We start from the raw sequence: 22,583 nt of genomic DNA, 5'->3' as shown, positions 1-22,583 counted from the left end.
CTATCCAAAATCTCTACTCTTCTTTAGTGGACAGATTTTGTGCAATCCTATTGGTCAATATTTTATCTTCTTGTATCTTTATTACAATCTAGCTGACCCGGCAAATTACGTACCGCCTCAAACATAATTTTTCTTTTAAGCCTTCCCTGGACTCCCACAAGTAATTCCAGACCAAAATTTGCCAAATCGGTTCAAATATTCTCGAGTTTTAGCGAGACTAACGAACAGCACTTGATTTTTATATATAGTTAGATTAGATAAATATACTGGTTTTGGACAATCAAGTATTTTGTCGTAACTTTACTTATGTAGAACGCTGACATTTGACATTGACCGTCTCTTTCTTTTATCCATGGACCGTACTATAATGCCTGAGTCACATAGCAGGTCTCTAGCTAGCGGGCTAATTTATAGCAGGGAATTAATATATTCGACATATTTTATAAAAAAAACACATCATTTTAGATTCTTCTTAGCCGCAACTTATACGACTAAAGATATTTCTCTGTTCCCGTTTCTTTTTATAAAAAGAGTATTGCTTTTTAGGGTTCCGTAGCCAAATGGCAAAAAACGGACCCCTTATAGATTCGTCATGTCTGTCTGTGCGTTCGTATGTCACAGCCATTTATTTCCGAAACTGTTGGGCCTACCTACATAGTTGAAACTTTGTAGGTTGGTGTATTCTGGTAACCGCTATTCGAATTATGAATAAAAATCAATTTAAAAAAAAAGGGCACTCCATACGTAGAACTGATTAAAAAAATTACAGCCAGTATTGAAATGGTAATGATCCAATAATAATACAGTACATACAAATTTATAAACTTTAACCTCGCATATGTCACTAGCCCTTGTGCACATGAATATGAATCAAACCTAAACTTCGATGGGTCGATCGTCAGTAGCCGCACACTTTCCAGCGCGGCAACATGATACTCGCAGCTATTTATTATTTACTGCTGATCGTACTTTACTTATACATAGCATTATGTCTGCTGACATTATTGGCACTCCTCTGCTACAAGATTGGATTCGAACCCGTGAAAGGTGTGTGTAAGTCCAACGCAAGACTCGATGGGAAGATCGCCCTAGTGACCGGGGGGAACCAGGGCATCGGTCTGGAGACTGCGAGGGAGCTCGCAGCCCGGGGAGCCAGAGTAGTCATCGCGTGCCGCGGCGCAGAGAAGGCGGCAGAAGCGATACAGGACATCGTGGCCACGACAGGGAACAAGCAAGTGGAGTATATGCCCCTAAATCTCTCAAAATTCAGTAGCATCAGAGAGTTTGCTGCAGACTTCAATAACACATATGACCGGCTCGACATCTTGGTAAACAACGCAGGTTGTGGTAGCGTTACACCGAAGTACACCGAAGATGGAATCGACGTACTGATGCAAGTCAATTATTTTGGACCATTCCTGCTTACAAAACTGCTGACAGAAAAGCTCATTGCGAGCAAACCGAGCAGGATTGTCATAGTGTCGTCTATATTGCACTTCTTCGGGAACATAAATGTCGATACACTGGACAAAATAGTTGGACACAGCTCAAAAGCAATGTTTTACAACTACAGCAACAGCAAACTGTGTGGCGTGTTGTGGGCCAAGGCGTTAGCTAAAAAACTGCCGGAAGATATATCGGTGAACTCTCTACATCCCGGTTTGGTCAGGACGAATATATTCAACAAACTGCCTTCTTTTTTCCTAAAAGTATTCATGTTTCTTTGTGATGTACTGAACTTCAAGACGCCTAAAGAAGGAGCGCAGACAGTGGTCCACCTGTGTGTTGCTGACGAGGTGCAGAATGTCCGAGGGAAGTATTTCTCGGAATGCTGCGAAGCGAAGTACAAACAAGTGGTTGATGACGAAGATCTTGTGGAAAGAGTTTGGAACAAGAGTGTAGAAGTTACTAGCTAGCTGGATACCATACCAGACCAGTCTTCCAGCCTTCACCAAATGCGTGTCGTCCGTATAATTGAAACTAGTTTATGTATACGAGTATGTTACCATAATTGTGAAGGACGATTTTGAATCATGATCATAATAACTAAGTTATCCATCTATGTTATTCATCTATGTGATCTATGTAGTTTACAAGTTATTAAATGTTATACCTATCTGTTATGTTTTACTTTAGAAAAAAATTATAAAGTTGCAAGAAAAATACAAGTGATACAATAAAGCGAGAAACAATACAGTAATTGGAGTCACATGATGTGTAGGTAGTGACCATATTAACCATTGAGATAGCCTTTGTTGAAGGGGGGAAAATCATCCAGTATCTTCTCTTGCCTCTTACTGACTAAAAACCATCCTGTTCCTACTCCTGCTTTTCGAGCCGGAGTCCCGGTAAACCCGCTAGGTAGTCCGCAGCTCTGGATCAGGCATGAGCCCTACTGGGCTCCAGCTGCTAATATTATTAAATTGTATTTTTGTATGTTTGTGTTTGTACTGAATAGGCTCAAAAACTACGGGACCGATTTCAAAAATTCTTTTACCATTACTTAGAGGGATTCTTCCGAATCCGTATAGGCTATATTTTATCCCGGAATATAGATAGGATTTTTCGTAGTGAAAATTGTGGAGTAAGTCGTCGAAAAAACGCTGCATAAATATTTAGAGGTGTATGGTTGACTTCTATAGAAAAGTTGTAGAACTCAATAATTCCTACAAAAAAGTTCGCGATAGTTTAAACCAAACATTTATATTTTAGCCATTATAACCACTTTTCCATAGAATAAAAGTAATTAAAATTATTAGCTTATGTTTATTGATCATATTATCGTCAGATACTAATCGTTATCCAAATAAATTAATTATTATGTTATCGGCTTACTCACGTAATGTTTTGACGAGGAACTCGACTAGTTTCAAGCCATGCTAGAGGCTCATATTCATGAGCAGCATTACGCGACACACGACGCGGCGATTGTCGCACTGCTACTGCTAATTAATTTAGTATGTCTCACGAAAGTTACAATAAAATCATAGTTATCCAAATAAACTACTTTTTATGTTATTATGTTATTCAAAAGATATTACGAATTTAAATAATTGGTATTAAAATGAATGATGGCCGCCGGCCGATATGTGTCCCACGACTCGCACGGCGAAACCGCAGGGGAGGGGTCATCTATGAAGCAGGTCGGCTCTCTACGCAGCGGACGCGACGCGGCGAAATCGAGTAAATTTACTGAACAAAGTTTTACTCTACAAATCCTGGTAGACACTATCTATCCCGACATCGAAATTCTAACAGAACGAAATTCCAATTGGCTCTGTTCGAGAGCAATAGCGGCACCGAGAAACGACACAGTAAATGAAATTAACAAAATGATTATTGAAAGTGCACCCGGTGATTTTAAATGTTTTAAATCCATCGACACCGTGTGTATCACAGAAGATATAGTACACTATCCACAAGAATTTTTAAACTCACTCAATCCTGCCGGCTTGCCACCCCACGAACTAAAATTAAATGTAGTAGGTACGCCCATTATGCTATTAAGAAATTTAAGGCCTCCTAATATCTGCAATGGGACAAGACTTTTGATAAAAGAATTGCGAGCCAATGTGATTGTAGCGACCATCATCTCCGACCCGGCTGGACATCTCGCTCACATTCCGCGGATCCCAATGATACCGACAGATTTGCCTATTTCCTTTAAAAGATTACAGGTCCCGTCTAAACAAAAGGTATCGTTTGCCCTTACATTAAATAAATCCCAGAGTCAATCTCAGAAAACAGTGCTTTTCTCATGGCCAATTATATGTTGCACTTTCTCTTACGATCTCCTGAAAACCAATATGTTTTAATGCCATCTACAAATACTACGAACACAGTGAATAGAGAAGCATTAAGGTAAAAAGTCGTTAAAAATTGTTTTTAAGTTTATATTATTTTTCTTTTAATTTTTAATTTGTTTATTTTTTGTGTTTTGTTTAAGTAATAGTTTTGTAGTAGTAGTTATATTTTTAAGTAAAGTTGTCATAGATACTGTTGTACGAACGCTCATTATTCCATATCTATGAACAGTCTCTAAAAAATAGTAGCATCTAGCGATTGCGTCACATATTTCGTGATGATAAAGAGTTATTTTCGTTACATTAAGATAAAAATTTGGCGCAAGCTAACAGTTCATGCTAAGCCATCGCGGTGTAAACACATGCCGTATTTTGGTCACCGCGTAACTTCTCTCTTGCATCATACTAAGTTTCACTACAACATGCGGCAACATGTTACTCGTGGTGATTTATTACTCAGTGGTGATCGCGATTAGCTTATACATCACGTTATTCCTGTTGATGTTAATAGGGGTCTTCCTCTACATGTTATTGTGCGAATCTGAGAAAGCAGTGTGTAAGTCCAACGCAAGACTCGATGGGAAGATCGCCCTAGTGACCGGGGGGAACCAGGGCATCGGTCTGGAGACTGCGAGGGAGCTCGCAGCCCGGGGAGCCAGAGTAATCATCGCGTGCCGCGGCGCAGAGAAGGCGGCAGAAGCGATACAGGACATCGTGGCCACGACAGGGAACAAGCAAGTGGAGTATATGCCCCTAGATCTATCGAGATTCAGCAGCATCAGACAGTTTGCTGCAGACTTCAATAACACATATGACCGGCTCGACATCTTGGTAAACAATGCCGGATGCAGTGGAGTTAAACCAAGATATACTGAGGACGGAATCAACTTAGTGATGCAAGTCAATTACTTTGGACCATTCCTGCTCACAAAACTGCTGACAGGAAAGCTCATTGCGAGTAAACCAAGCAGGATTATCATAGTGTCGTCGATCCTGCATTTTGTCGGGAAAATAAATGTTGATACACTGGACAAACTATTCGGCCGAGCCTACGCAGGTCTGTTCTACGATTACAACAACAGCAAACTGTGTGGCGTGCTGTGGACCAAGGCGTTAGCTAAGAAACTGCCGGAAGGAATATCAGTGAACTGTGTACATCCCGGCTTGGTCAGGACGAATTTATTTAGAAGATTGCCAATGTTGTACCTTGCAGTTTTCTATACCGTTTGTTGGTTGCTGAAGTGTAAGACGCCTAAAGAAGGAGCGCAGACAGTTCTACATTTGTGTCTTTCTGAGGAGGTGCAGCATGTGAGAGGGAAGTATTTCATGGAGTGCCGCGAGGCGAAACACACGAGATTGGCTGATGATGAAAATTTCGTGGAAAGAGTTTGGAACAAGAGTGTAGAAGTGATTAGTTAGATTAAAAACCCGGCTATAATATACTTATACATAATAAATAGCAGGGGGTGTTACTGGATCGATACCAAACCGATATATGCGATTTTTTTTTTTGTCTGTCTGTTTGTTCAGGAAACGTGAAAACGAACGGTTCATATTCGATGAAACGTCAAGTTTAAATAGTAAAAAGGTAAAAGTAAGCAGTAATGATGGCAATGTAACTATTTACGTCACATTTATCAAATGTGGATTAAATAGTTTGTTTTTGTTTTTTCTTACATAGTAGTTGTTTTCTCACTTCTACATTGTTGGGACAACTGTCGAGTTGTTGACATCACACCATAGAGGATTATTATTATAGATGATAATCACAATGGCATCACACTGGGCGATACAAAGTTTGTTGGACGACTCCAACGACTCCAATGTGATGTCTCTTGGAAAGCAAACAATAGACCAAAGAAACTTACTTAAGATAAATGAATTAAAAATAACGGTTTACCGACGTGAACTTATTGATTCTTATTCATCGTGACGAAAATAAACTTTATTACAATTTGATTTGACAATATTTTTCTGTTAACTAAAGGTATGCGTCACGATAAATATTTCTTTTCTATTTTTGTAACTGAATATTTGTGTTACATTGTTGTCACATAATTGAATAAACGAAACAATGTAACCAAGAATTGTATTGTGAATCTGATTGAAAAAGAGTAACCTATGGAGTTTCTTGCTCGTTCTTCTCCATTGGACGCACACTTTGGGACAAGCAAATGGCTTCACTGGAGATACTCATTCGACGGACTGACAATAATATTTGTGTATTTTAATATTTGCTTTGAAGTTCAAAAGTGTCTTCCTGGTCTTATATTGAAATAAATTATTTGGTTAGTGCAAATTAAAGAAATCTTGCTAGTTGATCAACAGCATTTTTTCCTACTAAATATGTACCGGATTATGTAAATAACATACCAAAAATCTACATTGAATGCAGTTTAGATAAACGATTGAAGTTTATCAAACAAAATAATTTGATGTGCATGAATAAATAATAAGTGTCGTTTTAAAAATACTAATTTTAAACACTAGCGACTCGCCCTGGTTTTACACATCTATACATCGAGACTAATAAATATAAGTAAAGTGTCTGCTTGTAATATTGAAATAACCGTTTTTATACATACATATGACATATCTACATACGATACGTCATACGCCAAAATAATTTTTTTTAAACATTTTGTTTTTCTTTGTCTCTTTGTTCTGCCTAATCTCTGAAACGGCAGGACCGATTTTTACGAGATTTTTATTGGCAAGTAGCTGATGTACTAAAGAGTAACTTAGGCTACTTTTGTTAGTCAAAAAGTAGGTAGCCCGTTTAGGTCTTTCACAGCTCCGTACTTTACTTTCATCTCCATTTACATGCAATAGGAATGCCTCTCCACCTAAAATCTCTACTCTTCTTTAGGGGACAGATTTTTCTTCTTTAGTCAATATTTTATCTTCTTGTAACTTTATTAAAACTAGCTGACCCGGAAAATTTCGTACCGCCTCAAACATAATTTTTCTTTTAAGCCTTTTCTGGACTTCCACAAATAATTCCAGACCAAAATTTGCCAAATCGGTCCTATCGGACCAAAATTTGCCAAAAGGGAAGTAATTTATTCGACATATTTTATAAAAAACCACATCATTTTGGACTCTTCTTAGCCGCAGCTTATACGACTAAAGATATTTCTCTGTTCGCGTATTTTTAGAAAAAGAGTATTGCTTCTTATAGCTCTAATTACTTACAGTCGTTTGCCTCCTATACCTAATAAAAAATTAAAACCGGCCAAGTGCGAGTCGTACCCGCCCATGAAGGGTTCCGTAGCAGCAAGCAGATGACATAATATAAAAGTTGTAAAATAACTTGGTTTTACATAGTGTTTGCATGAACGACAAAGTTCTATTTGCGGTTTTTGAAAATGTTTTATTTCTTAAAAACTAATAATGATATCTTGTTCAAACCAATTTTCGTTGTTAGTTTCTATTGAAATCTACAGCATATATATTTTTTTAGTTTTCTCACTCTCTTATTTTAAAAGTTAGAGGGGGGGACACTCATTTTTCCACTTTGGAAGCGTCTAACTTTCCAACGATTGATTTTTACGAAAAGTGGTTTTAGGAACCTTAATGTATTTTTTAAAGACCTATCCATAGACACCCATCACGGATATGTTAGCTGAAAAAATTTTTTTTTTAATCAGTTCCATGTATGGAGTGCCCCCCTTTAATTTTTAAATTTATTCATTTTTATTCAAAATTCGAATAGCGGTTAACGATATACATCATCATACAAAGTTTCAACTATGTAGGCCCAACAGTTTCGGAAATAAATGGCTGTGACATACGGACGGACGGACAGACAGACAGACAGACATGATGAATCTATAAGGGTTCCGTTTTTTGCCATTTGGCTACGGAACCCTAAAAAACAGTCAGTATTGAAATGGTAATGATCTAATAATAATACAGTTCAAACAAATTTGTAAACTTTAACTATGCATATATTATGTCACTAACCTTGCTGCTTTAAAGTAAAGCACATAAATATGATGAATCAAAACTTAAACTTACACAGTCGATCGTCAGTAGCCGCACACTTTCCAGCGCGGCAACATGATACTCGCAGCTATTTATTATTTACTGCTGATCGTACTTTACTTATACATAGCATTATGTCTGCTGACATTATTGGTGCTCCTCTACTATAAGATTCGATTCGAACCTGTGAAAGGTGTGTGTAAGTCCAACGCAAGACTCGACGGGAAGATCGCCCTAGTGACCGGGGGGAACCAGGGCATCGGTCTGGAGACTGCGAGGGAGCTCGCAGCCCGGGGAGCCAGAGTAATCATCGCGTGCCGCGGCGCAGAGAAGGCGGCAGAAGCGATACAGGACATCGTGGCCACGACAGGGAACAAGCAAGTGGAGTATATGCCCCTAAATCTCTCAAAATTCAGCAGCATCAGGCAGTTTGCTGCAGATTTCAATAACACATATGACCGGCTCGACATCTTGGTAAACAACGCAGGTTGTGGTGGCGTTAAACCAAGATATACTGAGGATGGAATCAATTTAGTGATGCAAGTCAATTATTTTGGACCATTCTTGCTCACGAAACTGCTGACAGAAAAGCTCATTGCAAGCAAACCAAGCAGGATTGTCATAGTGTCGTCTATATTGCACTTCTATGGCAACATAAATATCGATACACTAGACAAAATAGTTGGACACAGCTTAAAAGCAATGTTTTACAACTACAGCAACAGCAAACTGTGTGGCGTGTTGTGGGCCAAGGCGTTAGCTAAAAAACTGCCGGAAGATATATCGGTGAACTCTCTACATCCCGGTTTGGTCAGGACGAATATATTCAACACACTGCCTCCCTGGTTCCTAAAAGTATTCATGTTTATTTGTGATGTACTGAACTTCAAGACGCCTAAAGAAGGAGCGCAGACAGTGGTCCACCTGTGTGTTGCTGACGAGGTGCAGAATGTCCGAGGGAAGTATTTCTCGGAATGTTGCGAAGCGAAGTACAAAAGAGTAGTTAAAGACGAAGATCTTGTGGACAGAGTTTGGAACAAGAGTGTAGAAGTTACTAGCTAGCTGGATACCATACCAGACCAGTCTTCCGGCCTTCACCAAATGCGTGTCGTCCGTATAATTGAAACTAGTTTATGTATACGAGTATGTTACCATAATCGTGAAGGACGATTTTGAATCATGATCGTAATAACTAAGTTGTTGCAGTCATCTATATTGTGATCTATGTAGTTTACAAGTTATTAAATGTTATACCTATCTGTTAAGTTTTACTTTAGAAAAAATATATAAATTGGAGTCACATGATGTTTAGGTAGTGACCATATTAACCATTGAGATCATCCAGTGTCTTCTCTCGCCTCTTACTGCCTAAAAACCATCCTGTTCCTACTCCTGCTTTACGAGCCGGAGCCTCGGTTAACCCGCTAGGTAGTCCGTAGCTCTGGATCAGGCATGAGCCCTACTGGGCTCCAGCTGTTGTGGTCTGATGTCTCTTTGAGGCTCGCACGGGTGGTAGTTTATGGCACGGCTGGTTCTGGTCGGGCGATTGAGATAGACCAAGAGATTTAACTAAATGGTATTATAACTGTTTAATTATTTTCTCTTGCTCCTACATGAAGAAATTTGCGAGGTACTTGAGAAGTATGATTTGTATGTATAGTACTTTCATCTTTAATATAAAAAATAAGTCGAGTTTTCGTTCCTGACGCTATAACTTTAGAATGCAATTGGAAAGGTTTCGGGCTCCGTGAGGTTTATAGCAAAGTAAAATTCAAGACGAATATCATTGGTGTTGAAACGGAGTTCGCCGGGTTTGCTAATATGTATATGTATAAATTATTTATTTATTGTAAGTAGGTATAAACATCAGTAGATACACCGCGGACTAACCTCTTACTTGGGTTCTCCCTTACTGTTTATCCATCCAAAGGTTGTCTGTGGCAGATCGCTTGTTAGTGATAAGACCGCCTATTGTACTATCTATTTCTAATGTTTGCCCTTTGTGTTTAATGGTGTACAATAAAGAGTCTTCAAACCTAATCCAATCTGTGACTTTAATAAATGAGAAATGGGAAGTTAGGGTGCGTTTCAACAGAAGCGGACCTGCGCGGAATTCAACAGTCCAGAGCCGTGGAAATAGGTAGGTGTTTCTACTAAAACTGAGCAGAGATGATAGACGACTTCTACCAATTTAGATTAAAGAAATAAATGTTAGTATTAAGTATGCCTTTGTTCAATAGCGGACGTCATTTGACTGATGATGATGACAATAATGATTAAGTATGCAATGTAAGTAAATAGAAATATAGGATTTTTATTTTATTTTTTTCATACTACTTTAATAGATGTGGTTAATTGTAGTGTGCAACGTAGATACCATATAGATGAGATTTATCGTAAAAAAAATATGTCAAGGGCACAGACCAAGACTCCATGGAGAACAAATGTAGTTAAATAAAATTAAAAAAAAACTTTTCCTTGTGATGGAAATGCATCAGTCACTTTGACTTATTGGAGAAGAAAACAATAAAATTGTGTTTAAAAGATGATGTAGTGTCTAACTAAAATCAAGAAGGGTATATAAGTCAAGCAACATGGTTGTTGAGAGAACGGACGATAAGATGCAAAAGGTATTTCTAAAATGAATATGAGTGGAAACTGTGCTGAAGTCATTGAAGAAATTCTAGAAACAGCAAGCGAGGTAGTAACCGACGCGCATAAACACATACACGTGTTACATTTTGAAAGATAAACAAACTACCGCAACTAGGCGCCAGTTCAAACATAATATACCTAATTATGTTATAGTTTAGGCACCAATTATTTATAAGAAATACTAATTAGTGTATAACATCAGTAGGAAACTATTGTATGTAAATAATAGTTGATCACCGAAAATTTATTTAGCTGACCTAAATGTCAACGCGCACTTCTAAACCAAAACACAAGTAGATACGTTTATCTGACTCTTACACCGCGAAATTAAGTTGCACTTTATTATCGACTATCGAGTAGCGTTCGGTTTTGGCAGCCCCTTTTACCATTTAGTACTGATGGAAACGCGGTCAACTAAGATATGTTTTTTTATATATGGAAAGATATCTGCAAAGAATATAATTGGTGAAAGCCAAATAGCAACGTAGCATAGCACATGTCTGGTAAAAAAGCACCTGTAATATTACTGCATAACGGGTTTTGGAAAGAGAGAATCGATAGGGTTGCCGTATATACAGTTGTGATTATAAAAGTGGCTAAATCTAGGCCAGTATCTTGTATCACACAAAGATTGAAAAAAAATCTAAAATGGTGTACAATAAAGTAAATAAAGACTATTTTATGTGTTTATATGTTGATTGTATATACAATGTGATAGGGGTCAGACTTCTAACCCGTTAAGGCTGAGTACTACATCTAATTTTATCGATAAAAGTCGGGGGTCGAAGGGGTCGAATCCCCTCCCCCTAAAAGTTATGGCTATTTTAATATTTTTTTTACTTTTTTTGATATCAAAGGTTGTATGCGTCGTAGAAACAACAAAATATGTAGTAGAAACAAAGAATTAGGGGTTCAACCCCCATATTATTTTTTTTGTCGATAAAATTATATGTAGTACTCAGCCTTAACGGGTTAGAAGTACCAACCCTATCACATTGTATATGTTTTGTACGTAATATTTTTTATAGGTTTTCTTTTATATTATTTTATTCATATTGTGCAGTATTTTTTGTTTTGCTGATTTTTATAAAAAAAATGTGTTAATGTTTATATTATTTTTGTTTTTGTGTTATATTTTTATTTGCTTTTTCTTGTGTTTTGTTCTTGTACAAGTAGTAGTTTTGTAGTAGTAGTAGGTGCTAAATAAATATGTTTTCTTTCTTTCTATTCTAGTAATTATCACACAAAATTATCTCTTTACAAAAGTTGTCATAGATACTGTTGTACGAACGCTAATTATTCCATATCTATGAACAATTTATAAAAAATAGCAGCGTCTAGTGATTGCGTCACATGTTTCGCGAGGATATAGAGTTTTTTTTCGTTACATTAAGATAAAAATTTGGCGCAGGCTTACAGTTCATGCTAAGCCATCGCGGTGTAAACACATGCCCTATTTCGGTCATCCCTGCACCAGAATCTCTGCACCTTGACTACTTGTACTTAGTTTCACTACATACATGCGGCAACATGTTACTCGTGGTGATTTATTACTCAGTGGTGATCGCGATTAGCTTATACATCACGTTATTCCTGTTGATGTTAATAGGGGTCTTCTTCTACATGTTATTGTGCGAATCTGAGAAAGCAGTGTGTAAGTCCAACGCAAGACTCGACGGGAAGATCGCCCTAGTGACCGGGGGGAACCAGGGCATCGGTCTGGAGACTGCGAGGGAGCTCGCAGCCCGGGGAGCCAGAGTAATCATCGCGTGCCGCGGCGCAGAGAAGGCGGCAGAAGCGATACAGGACATCGTGGCCACGACAGGGAACAAGCAAGTGGAGTATATGCACCTAGATCTATCGAGATTCAGCAGCATCAGACAGTTTGCTGCAGACTTATGATCGGCTCGACATCTTGGTAAACAACGCAGGTTGTGGTGGCGTTAAACCAAGATATACTGAGGATGGAATAAATTTTGTGATGCAAGTCAATTATTTTGGACCATTCCTGCTCACAAAACTGCTGACAGGAAAGCTCATCGCTAGTAAACCAAGCAGAATTGTCATAGTATCGTCGTTCGTGCATTTTGTCGGGATAATAAATGTCGATACATTGGACAAACTATTCGACCGAGCCTATGTAAGTCAGTTTTTTGATTACTGCAACAGCAAACTGTGCGGCGTGCTGTGGACCAAGGCGTTAGCTAAGAAACTGCCGGAAGGAATATCAGTGAACTGTTTACATCCCGGTTTGGTCAGGACGAATTTTTTTGGAAAATTGCCCAGTTTGCACCAAGCAACTATCTATACCGTTTGTAGGTTACTGAAGTGTAAGACGCCTAAAGAAGGAGCGCAGACAGTTCTACATCTGTGTCTTTCTGAGGAGGTGCAGCATGTGAGAGGGAAGTATTTCATGGAGTGCCGCGAGGCAAAACACACGAGATTGGCTGATGATGAAGACTTTGTGGAAAGAGTTTGGAACAAGAGTGTAGAAGTGATTAGTTAGATTAAAACAAAATTAGTTACATTGTATAGCGGCATTACGTGCCGTAATGTGCACCTCTGCCTATCCCTTCGCGGATAAAGGCGTGACGTTGTGTGTGTGTGTAGTTTTTTTATGGAACACGCCGGTAAACGTAAGACGTATCACCTGATGGTAAGCCGCCGCCCATGGACACTTGAAACACCAGAGGCGTTACAAGTGCGTTGCCGGTATTTTGGGGTTAGGAATTTAAGGGGTGTTGGGAAATCGGGGATTGGGAAGACTGGGAAGAGGGAATTGGGCCTCCGGTAATCTCACTCACACAACGAAACACAACGCAAGCGTTAGCTCCCACCCTTAGTAAAGTATAGTAAGGCATATTGTCACATATTTTCAATACAAATAAGAGTTCTTTGGAACGTTTATGCAGCAAAATATGTCGGGCAAGTAGATAAATTACCACTTTGGGGAGTTGCAAGTTTAAATGGTGAAAAGGTAAGACCAGTAATGATGGCAATGTAACTATGTATTTATGCCATATTTATCAAACGTGCATTAAATAAATAGTTTTTATTTTGTATAATTGTATGTTTCTTTTTTTCTGCGTTGTTTTTCCTTATTAAATTTAGGTAATAAACAATATATACATTGTCTAATAAATATTCAAATTCTATATCTGGTTCATTATAACCCAACCTCCACGTCCGTGTAACAATTTTCCACCCCCAAGACCAAGGTTAGCTGTTTCGTTTTGTTCAACGAACTCTGGATCAACCCAACCAACATTAGGGATTAGGAATACTGCGCTCCATCTGTTCAAATCTTTGTTTGCAGATCTATCATTAATTAATAAAGTAAATCGACGCGACATCCATAACTGGTTCGCTATTAATAACTTAGCGCTAAATGAAAAAAAAAAACAAATGTATTCAATTTTGCTTGCTAAACATGCGAAATTAATGACTGTGACGTTGGCTTGAACGACCTAAAGTTGGAATTTATTAACGAGACTGGATTTTTAGGTATTGCTGTAGACAATAGGATACAATGGGGCACTCTCACATAGAGGCACTTTCGGGGAGAATGAGTTCAACTGCGGTTAGACAGATTAGACAGCCCACGGACGTGAATACAAAAAGGCTTGTCTATTTTAGTTATTTTCATAGCATTATGTCGTACGCCATTTTGCTGTGAGGTCGAGCCGCGGATATAGGAGTCTGTGTTTCCTGATAGGTATAACCATACCACAGACTCCTGTTGGGTGTCTTCAAAGCGCAGTTGAATAGGTTGCTTATGGGCAGACGTGCTCTATCGTAGCATCATCACTTACCATCAGGCGAGATAGCGGTCAAACGTCGGCCCATTTAACATAAAATAAAAAAACCGGCCAAGTGCGAGTCGGACTCGCCCATGAAGGGTTCCGTAGCAGCAAGTAGATGACATAATAAAAAAGTTGATAAATAACTTGGTTTTACATAGTGTTTGTATGAACGACAAAGTTATATTAGCGGTGTTTGAAAATGTTTTATTTCTTAAAAACTAATAATGATATCTCGTTCAAACTAATTGTCGTTGTTAGTTTCTATTGAAATCTACAGCATTAATTTTTTTCAGTTTTCTCACTCTCTTATTTTAAAAGTTAGAGGGGGGGGACACTCATTTTTTCACTTTGGAAGCGTCTAACTTTCAAACGATTGATTTTGACGTTTGTTTTGGTTTTGGGATCCTTAATGTATTTTTTAAAGACCTATCCATAGACACCCATCACGGATATGTTAGGTGAAAAAAATGTATGGATTGCCCCCTTTATTAATTTTTTTTTCATTTTTATTCAAAATTCGAATAGCGGTTATTGAAATACACCATCCTACAAAGTTTCAACTATGTAGGCCCAGCAGTTTCGGAAATAAACGGCTGTGACATACGGACGGACGGACGGACGGACGGACGGACGGACGGACGGACGGACAGACAGACATGACGAATCTATAAGGGTTCCGTTTTTTGCCATTTGGCTACGGAACCCTAAAAAAGGAAAAAAATAGAATCAATTTTTATATTACAAAAGCGGGCAATCCGAGCAATATATAACTTGCCTCGTCATGAATCTCTGAGGGAATTGTTTAAAACTATAAATATCCAACGGTGCCCTATAAATTTATATAGGAAAATATTATGTATGTGAGAAAAAATGTACAGTCATTTGAAAAAAGAAGCGATAGACATAATTTTAATACTAGAAGTAAAAACAAGTTTGCTATACCGCAATTTCGACTGTCCAAGGTACGGAAATCCTTCATGGGGTTAGGTGTTAAATGTTATAACAAAATACCACTTACAGTATACACTAGATCTAAGGCAGTTGTCCCACCGGCAACGATGAACAAGTAACGAGTAGAGCTAGAACTAAAAACGAGTTAAGCGAGACGTGGCGAACGAGTGTGTAGTTCTGATATTTGTGTAGCTCGGCGTGAGTTTTAATCGCTTGGCGAGTGTCGCCGAGCGAGTGTTATCTTTCATAGCTCTTGTCGCTCAGCGACAAACTAGTGAAGCGAGCACTCGCCGGCAGTGTGAACAGTCAGCGATCAACTATTTGTATCCATCTCTTTTGTTTACACGGAAAGTATATCTATTGTACGTTTCTTGAGCGAGAAAATAGCCGATAGTTAGTCGTTCACTCGCCGTTGGTGGGACAACTGCCTTAATGAAAGGAAATTTAAAACTTATATTAAACGTGGATTGAAACAGGCATATTACAAACTAACAGATTATCTGGAGGATAAGAATGCTTGGCAGCATGTTTGTCCGGTTCCACTGGACTAGACAATACTCAAATATAGTCAGAAGGTTGCTCAATGCCATTCTTTTTCTTTGAGATTGTATATGTGAGACCATGTTAGATCAAAGGGCCATCATCATCATAAACGTAATAAATTCTAGCATCTGTGTTGCGCGTTGCCATGTCTCTGCATTGTTCTAACATATATGTACAATTACTAATTGGAAAAATGTAGCTTCCACCCGCGACTCCGTCCTCGCAGATGTCGGTCTTCGCGTAAATGTTTTATTTCTCCATTTTGAGTAACTCTGACAATGACATCTTATAAATATGCATTCGACCCAAATACGGCTAGGCCCACAATAGTTAAGGAGATCCCTCTAATGAGCTACTGCTCGCGTTCTGTAGTAAGTATTTTTTTCATAGTAATTCCGACCTTGATAAGAAGCATGTAGCAGTAAATTACTGACAGTGACGAAAAGTTAGCAAAATTAAAAAAGTGATTGTGACAATGCGACAGAAAGTTAATTGAGAGCTTCAGCATACACAACATCGTTAGTGAGCTCGTCCGGAATGTGAACATGAAGATTTCTTGGACTGCTCACACAGGAAACAGCTACGTAAAGTTGCCCGTATGAAAAACAACTCGCGGTATGATCTGTGATCAGCAACTCCTAGAGTCTGACCTTGCTTAAACGGTTCAAGCCAAATCCTTTTAGCGCTACAGCTGAACATACAAACAGACAGGCAGACAAAATTAATCACATATTTGGGTTGGTATCGATCCAGTAACACCCCCTTTCTTTTTTTGAGGGGGGAAAATCATCCAATGACTTCTCCCGCCTTAGGCAAGGTGAGAGGGAGTGTCAGACTCTTACTGACTAAAAACCACCCCGTTCCTTCTCCTGCTTTTCGACCCGGAGCCCCGGTAAACCCGCTAGGTAGTCCGCAGCTCCGGATCAGGCATCAGCCCTACTGGGCCCCATCTGTGGTGGTCTGATGGCTCTTTGAGGCGCGCGCGGAACGCGACGCGCCGCACGCACGGGTCTGGATCTGGTCGGGCAGCGAGCTACCCTTGATCGCCGTCCGCAGGCCCGTACTTACGGTGGCCGGAGATCGTCTCGCGATCCCCGACGCCCGGAGTGTCTCTCGCGACGGCTGGGGCGTGAGGAGGTTTGTTCTCTCACGCGTCCCGCCTCCTCCTTAGCTAGCATGACTGCTTCGCAGAAGGAGGAGACGGCATCCCAGTCCCTCTCGCTCCGCACCATGGCCTGAACCAGTGCCGGGCGCGAGAGGTTGCCGTCGCCAACCACATCCCTGAGGACTTGGCGGTGCTCAGCCCACGCAGGGCACACCGCCACTGTATGTTCTACCGTGTCCTCCGGGCGGTCCTCGCAGTGATGACACCCGGGCGTTTCCTCCCGCCCAATAAGGAACAGGAACCTACCGAAACTCCCATGTCCGGTAAGCACCTGCGTCAGGCGGTAGGTAAGGACGCCGTGGCGCTTCTCTAGCCACTCCTCAAAGAGGGGACTTACCGCTGCGATGACAGCGAGCCCAAGTAACACCCCCTGCTATTTATTTTTTCAATATTTTCAATATACAGAATTGACCCTTCTTCAGATTTATTATATGTACCTATGGATTTGGAAATATTTCATTCGCACGCAAATATTCTAAGTAGGTACTTCATAATTTTCGGAGAGTAATGTGCATAAAATGTTCCACGTAAAAACATTTTAATTATAGAAATATCGCTTATTAGTTACCTCGCTTAATAGCCCAATGCATATTAAATAGTATGGATATAAGTAGTAAAATTATAATAACGCTTAACTGCACGTATGTGACGAGACTTATTATTTATCAAAACAAGGACATGCATATTATAATCAACAGAATAGAAGATTAAGAGCCTGGCATCAACGATCTAAACTTACACAGCAGCGCGTCAGCCTTAGTAGCCGCACACATTCCAACGCGGCAACATGATACACGCAGCTATTTATTACTTACTGCTGATTGTACTTTACTTATACATAGCATTATGTCTGCTGACATTATTGGGGCTCCTCTGCTACAAGATTGGATTCGAACCTGTGAAAGGTGTGTGTAAGTCCAACGCAAGACTCGACGGGAAGATCGCCCTAGTGACCGGGGGGAACCAGGGCATCGGTCTGGAGACTGCGAGGGAGCTCGCAGCCAGGGGAGCCAGAGTAATCATCGCGTGCCGCGGCGCAGAGAAGGCGGCAGAAGCGATACAGGACATCGTGGCCACGACAGGGAACAAGCAAGTGGAGTATATGCCCCTAGATCTATCGAGATTCAGCAGCATCAGACAGTTTGCTGCAGATTTCAATAACACATATGACCGGCTCGACATCTTGGTAAACAACGCAGGTTGTGGTGGCGTTACACCGAAGTACACCGAAGATGAAATCGACTTTGTGATGCAAGTCAATTACTTTGGACCATTCCTGCTCACAAAACTGCTGACAGAGAAGCTCATTGCGAGCAAACCGAGCAGGATTGTCATAGTGTCGTCTATATTGCACTTCTTCGGGAATATAAATGTGGATACACTGGACAAAATAGTTGGACACAGCATAAAATCAAAGTTTTACAACTACAGCAACAGCAAATTGTGTGACATGTTATGGGCCAAGGCGTTAGCCAAGAAACTGCCGGAAGATATATCGGTGAACTGTTTACATCCCGGTTTGGTCAGGACGAATATATTTAACTACTTGCCTCCTTTTTTTCTAAAAATATTCATGTTTCTTTGTGATGTACTGAACTTCAAGACGCCTAAAGAAGGAGCGCAGACAGTGGTCCACCTGTGTGTTGCTGACGAGGTGCAGAATGTCCGAGGGAAGTATTTCTCGGAATGCTGCGAAGCGAAGTACAAACAAGTGGTTGATGACGAAGATCTTGTGGAAAGAGTTTGGAACAAGAGTGTAGAAGTGACCAGTTAAATTGACTATCATATAAACCAAACCAGTTTCTGGTGATAACAAAAGATCGATGAAACTAATTTGTATGTAATGTTCCTTTGTATTATATTTGTAATACATATCTTGTTGGTGAAAAACAAGTTTATCTTATAAATTCTCGGGATCAAGGTGTGTCAAGTTGATTCCAGATTATTTTTTGACCTAAGATGGAAAATTTATATCAAACCACCTCTACTAGGGATGACGAAGGGGACTGTCACATTTACTGACTAAAAACCCCATGTCTCATGGGGTTTACACGTGGGTAAAAAGATGGGAATTAGTCCACCTTCCCTAATCCACAATCACAATCAAGAGGTATTTAAAATTTAGCACATTGGTACCTAATTAATAAAACGCATTGCAAGATATAAAATATTGTTATCAGAATATTGCATTTTAACAACAATTAATTAACACTAATCCATTGATTAGATATTTTTTAATGTATTTTGTTGTGAAATAATGCAAAACGTTACTACAGAAGTTTTTAATATTTAAATCTTGTTTGAGGGTTTTTGAGTTAAAATTAAAGTGCCAAAGATAAGTTGTTTGTGTTTGATTTCCGCGATTTAAATACTTTATAAAGAATTATGAATGTTGAAATTCTTAGAATTAAAGACTGATAAGGTCATATCGATCGGCGACGCCGGTGATGTTATCATACATACATTTGTATTTTAATAAATATATATTTTTTTAAATTGGATATTTTAACCTACACTTACATTTGGTTCTATGTCATGAATGTGTTTACAAACATAAATCTCACAAACACATCACATCCAGATCACATTAAAATGACCAACGACAACCGGCAGCATTTACAGGGACGGACTAATACAGAGGAGTCATTGGTAGCATTCCTGGTCAGGGGCCTAAATCTGTGAAGAGATTCGGGGGCCCAAAGCTGTGAAGTGATTTAATTCAGCTTTAAATAAGTCCATTGGGAGGCCTAGCAGACCTGACCTAGGCTATGAACTAAGTGCCATCTATAAATTAGTTTTTTTTCTAATGACTTCTTCCGTGGCTTTCAATGGGCGAGGCGAGAGGGAGTGTCAGACTCTTACTGATTAAACACCACCCCGTTTCTTCTCCTGCTTTTCGAGCCCCTGTAAACCCGCTAGGTAGTCCGCAGCTCCGGATCAGGCGTCAACCCTACTGGGCCCCATCTGTGGTGGTCCGATGGCATCTATAGATTAGCTAAAGATGCCACTTAGTTCTTTCATCTTACAGAGTGAATAGAAAAAACAATGTTAGAGAAATGTTTGACAAATTATATTAAACCTATTTATATCGACTATTCAACTATTCAATAGTCTACACTGAAGCTAATAAATAAGCTAATTAAAAAAATTAGGACAACACATAACAAAATAAAATCAATAGGTAATTATGATAACTAGGGGTCGCCTAGTGGTCAAAATTCGACCATATACGATTTAATTTACAATACCACTTAACATACGTTCAAGGATAATTTTTATTTAACGAATTGCTATTAGTTTTGTAAAATTCAAATTAATATATTCCGGCGCATCATGAACAGGAAAACTATTCATATGAGACGTGAGAATATCATCGTAATGTCTATCGAAATACGATCAGATACTATGCATGGTAGTGTGTGTAATGTTTTATTTATTGATTTAATGTACTTTATTAGCATTATTTTTGAAAAATATTAGCGTTCTGGACTTCTCCTACACATAACATATTTTTTATTGTCCTCTAGGTTATTTTCTTTTTCTGTCGCTTTGACTGTATATTAGTTTTACATTGTTCTCACATAGTTGAAGTAATCGAAACAATGTAACCAAGACTTGGATTGTAAATCTGATTAAAAAGGGTAACCTATGGAGTTTCTTGCTCGTTCTTCTCCATAGGAATCTACACTTTGGAACGAGCAAATAGCTTCACTAGAGGACTGACCGACAGACAGACGTTATTAATATTATTATATTTGCTTTGACGTTCAAAAGTGCCTTCCTGGTCTATTTGAAATAAATGATTTTGACTTTGACTTTAACATAAACTATAAGTGTAAAAAATTTTATGCTCCTACGTCCGCGCAATTTTCGTAAAACAGTGGGCAAAGTTTTTGCATCACGTATTAATATATAGATAACATTATTTGTTTATCAAAAAACCTTCATTTTATTCACGTCTAGACTGCCTGTGGACCACTTGATGGTAAGCAATCGGCGCCGCTCATGGACACCCGAAACACCAGAGGCGTAACAAGGGCGTTGCCCGCCTTTTCGGGGTTAGGAATTTGAGGATTGTAGGGGAATTGGGATTTGGAGAGATTGAATTAATTGGCCCTCTGGTAACCTCCCTTACACGATAAAACACAACGCAACGCGGGTTGGCAAACAATAGGTATTATTATTTAATTTATTTATTTTTTCTTTAAGTTGGTTAAAGGTTTTGTAGTATTAGTTTCATTCTAGTTTAATGATGTACATGTATTCACATGTTACGACATGTTTTGTTTTTTATAAATTACACAAAAAGAAATTAAAATATTAATAAAACATTACATTATGTATTTATTTATTTTTCTGTAAATAGGTATAGCCTGTGATTTAGTGCCTAAATTTTATTACGTAACTTGTTTAACTGAAGTTTAGATATGGTAATCAAAGGGGTCAAATGTGACTGAAATACTAATGTACTATACCGACACATTACTATGCACTTGGCTTTCACTGTCATTATGCAAACTAACAATGTGTCCAAGTTAAATAACCAGTGTCTAAACTCTAGATAAACATTCAAATGAAAAGATAATTTAATAGCATGTCTTATATTTATTGAAAAATGAGATTTAAATAGGTATTCTAGTTTAAATGAATCAGTTTAGATTCTGGACACTGATGTTTTTTTATTATATGTATTAATAATTCCTGTGAATACGAATAAAGAACTTGTTTTACTAATGAGAGACTTCAATCAATTTTGCGGAGCCCATAGTAGTCGTTCTATTCGGACCTAGTTCGTCTCTGCACTCTTTAACCTTTTGACTACTATATACGATGACCAAAGAAAATGTGACTAGCAAGCTCAACCGTTGCGTGACAATTTTTTTAATGTATATCAAAGGTCATAAAATAAACAGTTGGTAGGTGTTGTTTTAATATATATTATTTCCAGTTTCCTCTGTTACTTGAATCTTCTTACTTAAAAAGGAACGAATTAGCTACTTCCGCGCGGTTTCACCCACTCTGCTCGACTCCTATAGATCTTTTTTTTTTGTTTGAACGAGCTTATCTCCGAAATTGCTGAACCGATTTGAATTGTTCTTTCTGTGTTGGATATTGCATTTATCGAGGAAGGCTAATAGGCTTATGGGTAAAACATCATGCTATGACCAAGAGAAGTCCAGCAGCGAATGAAACCACGCGGGAGTATAGTGGTGTAGTACGTGTACCTCATTTGATTTGATCAACTGAGATATCGTAATTGATTTGCTGATAAATAAGTTCAAAACACAAGATTTCCTGAGAGAATTAGAAAAATGCAAGCTAATATTATGTGTGTACATTATACGGAAAAGATCTAGTTAGTTAATTATACGCGTTTAGTTGTTTTCCTATAAATTACAGATCATTATAAGAACACAGTGTCAATGCCAACTGCATCGCTTATGGTAGTTGCATGTGCATAAATTCTTTCCGGCATAGCAAGCGGTATATATTTAATACTAGCTTCTCTCGCATGGTTTTACCCGCTCTGCTCGGCTTCTATGTGTTTTAGTGTGATGTTTTGTAGTCTATAGCCTTTCTCGATAAATGGACTATTCAACACAAAAATTATTGTTGAAATCAAACCTGTAGTTCCAGAGATAAGCCCGATCAAACAAACAAAGAAACCCTTCAGCC

At 38.8% G+C, this 22,583-nt stretch overlaps 4 protein-coding genes across 7 annotated transcripts in view; all 4 read left to right on the top strand.

Moving 5' to 3' along the window:
- LOC118277290 (protein tyrosine phosphatase domain-containing protein 1) overlaps window positions 1-22,583 on the top strand; it is a 49,472-nt gene that overhangs the window by 16,194 nt on the left and 10,695 nt on the right. The gene's annotated exons all lie outside the window — the stretch shown is intronic.
- On the top strand, window positions 881-19,246 carry LOC118277339 (retinol dehydrogenase 12). The gene is made up of 2 exons (XM_050696338.1): window positions 881-1,047; window positions 17,813-19,246. The coding sequence occupies exons 1-2, from the start codon at window positions 930-932 to the stop codon at window positions 18,679-18,681; spliced, it is 987 nt and encodes a 328-aa protein (XP_050552295.1). The 5' UTR covers window positions 881-929; the 3' UTR covers window positions 18,682-19,246.
- Window positions 4,129-13,600, top strand: LOC118277343 (retinol dehydrogenase 12-like). Of its 2 annotated transcripts, XM_050696339.1 has the most exons (2): window positions 4,131-5,035; window positions 12,765-13,600. In XM_050696339.1, exons 1-2 carry the CDS (start codon window positions 4,236-4,238, stop codon window positions 12,949-12,951), a joined length of 987 nt encoding a protein of 328 aa, XP_050552296.1. In that variant the 5' UTR covers window positions 4,131-4,235; the 3' UTR covers window positions 12,952-13,600. The 2 variants fall into 2 exon arrangements, with proteins under 2 accessions (XP_035451986.2, XP_050552296.1); XM_035596093.2 differs by lacking the exon at window positions 12,765-13,600 and having other exon boundaries at window positions 4,129-5,762.
- On the top strand, window positions 7,812-9,047 carry LOC118277338 (retinol dehydrogenase 11). The gene has a single exon (XM_035596089.2). The coding sequence runs from the start codon at window positions 7,866-7,868 to the stop codon at window positions 8,850-8,852; it is 987 nt and encodes a 328-aa protein (XP_035451982.2). The 5' UTR covers window positions 7,812-7,865; the 3' UTR covers window positions 8,853-9,047.

Source organism: Spodoptera frugiperda, chromosome 10 (assembly GCF_023101765.2).
Source record: "Spodoptera frugiperda isolate SF20-4 chromosome 10, AGI-APGP_CSIRO_Sfru_2.0, whole genome shotgun sequence".
NCBI lineage: Eukaryota > Metazoa > Arthropoda > Insecta > Lepidoptera > Noctuidae > Spodoptera > Spodoptera frugiperda.
Note: the sequence above shows the minus strand (reverse complement) of the source record. Positions and strands in the feature narration are given on the sequence as shown.

Excerpts from the sequence above, each read along its gene's own strand:
- LOC118277339 (XM_050696338.1), top strand. The coding sequence starts at position 930 with ATGATACTCGCAGCTATTTATTATTTACTGCTGATCGTACTTTACTTA. Across the intron at positions 1,048-17,812 it reads TGGATTCGAACCCGTGAAAG|GTGTGTGTAAGTCCAACGCA; the intron begins GTGTGTGTAAGT and ends AACCTGTGAAAG.
- LOC118277343 (XM_050696339.1), top strand. The coding sequence starts at position 4,236 with ATGTTACTCGTGGTGATTTATTACTCAGTGGTGATCGCGATTAGCTTA. Across the intron at positions 5,036-12,764 it reads GTTTTCTATACCGTTTGTTG|GTTACTGAAGTGTAAGACGC; the intron begins GTTGCTGAAGTG and ends TACCGTTTGTAG.
- LOC118277338 (XM_035596089.2), top strand. The coding sequence starts at position 7,866 with ATGATACTCGCAGCTATTTATTATTTACTGCTGATCGTACTTTACTTA.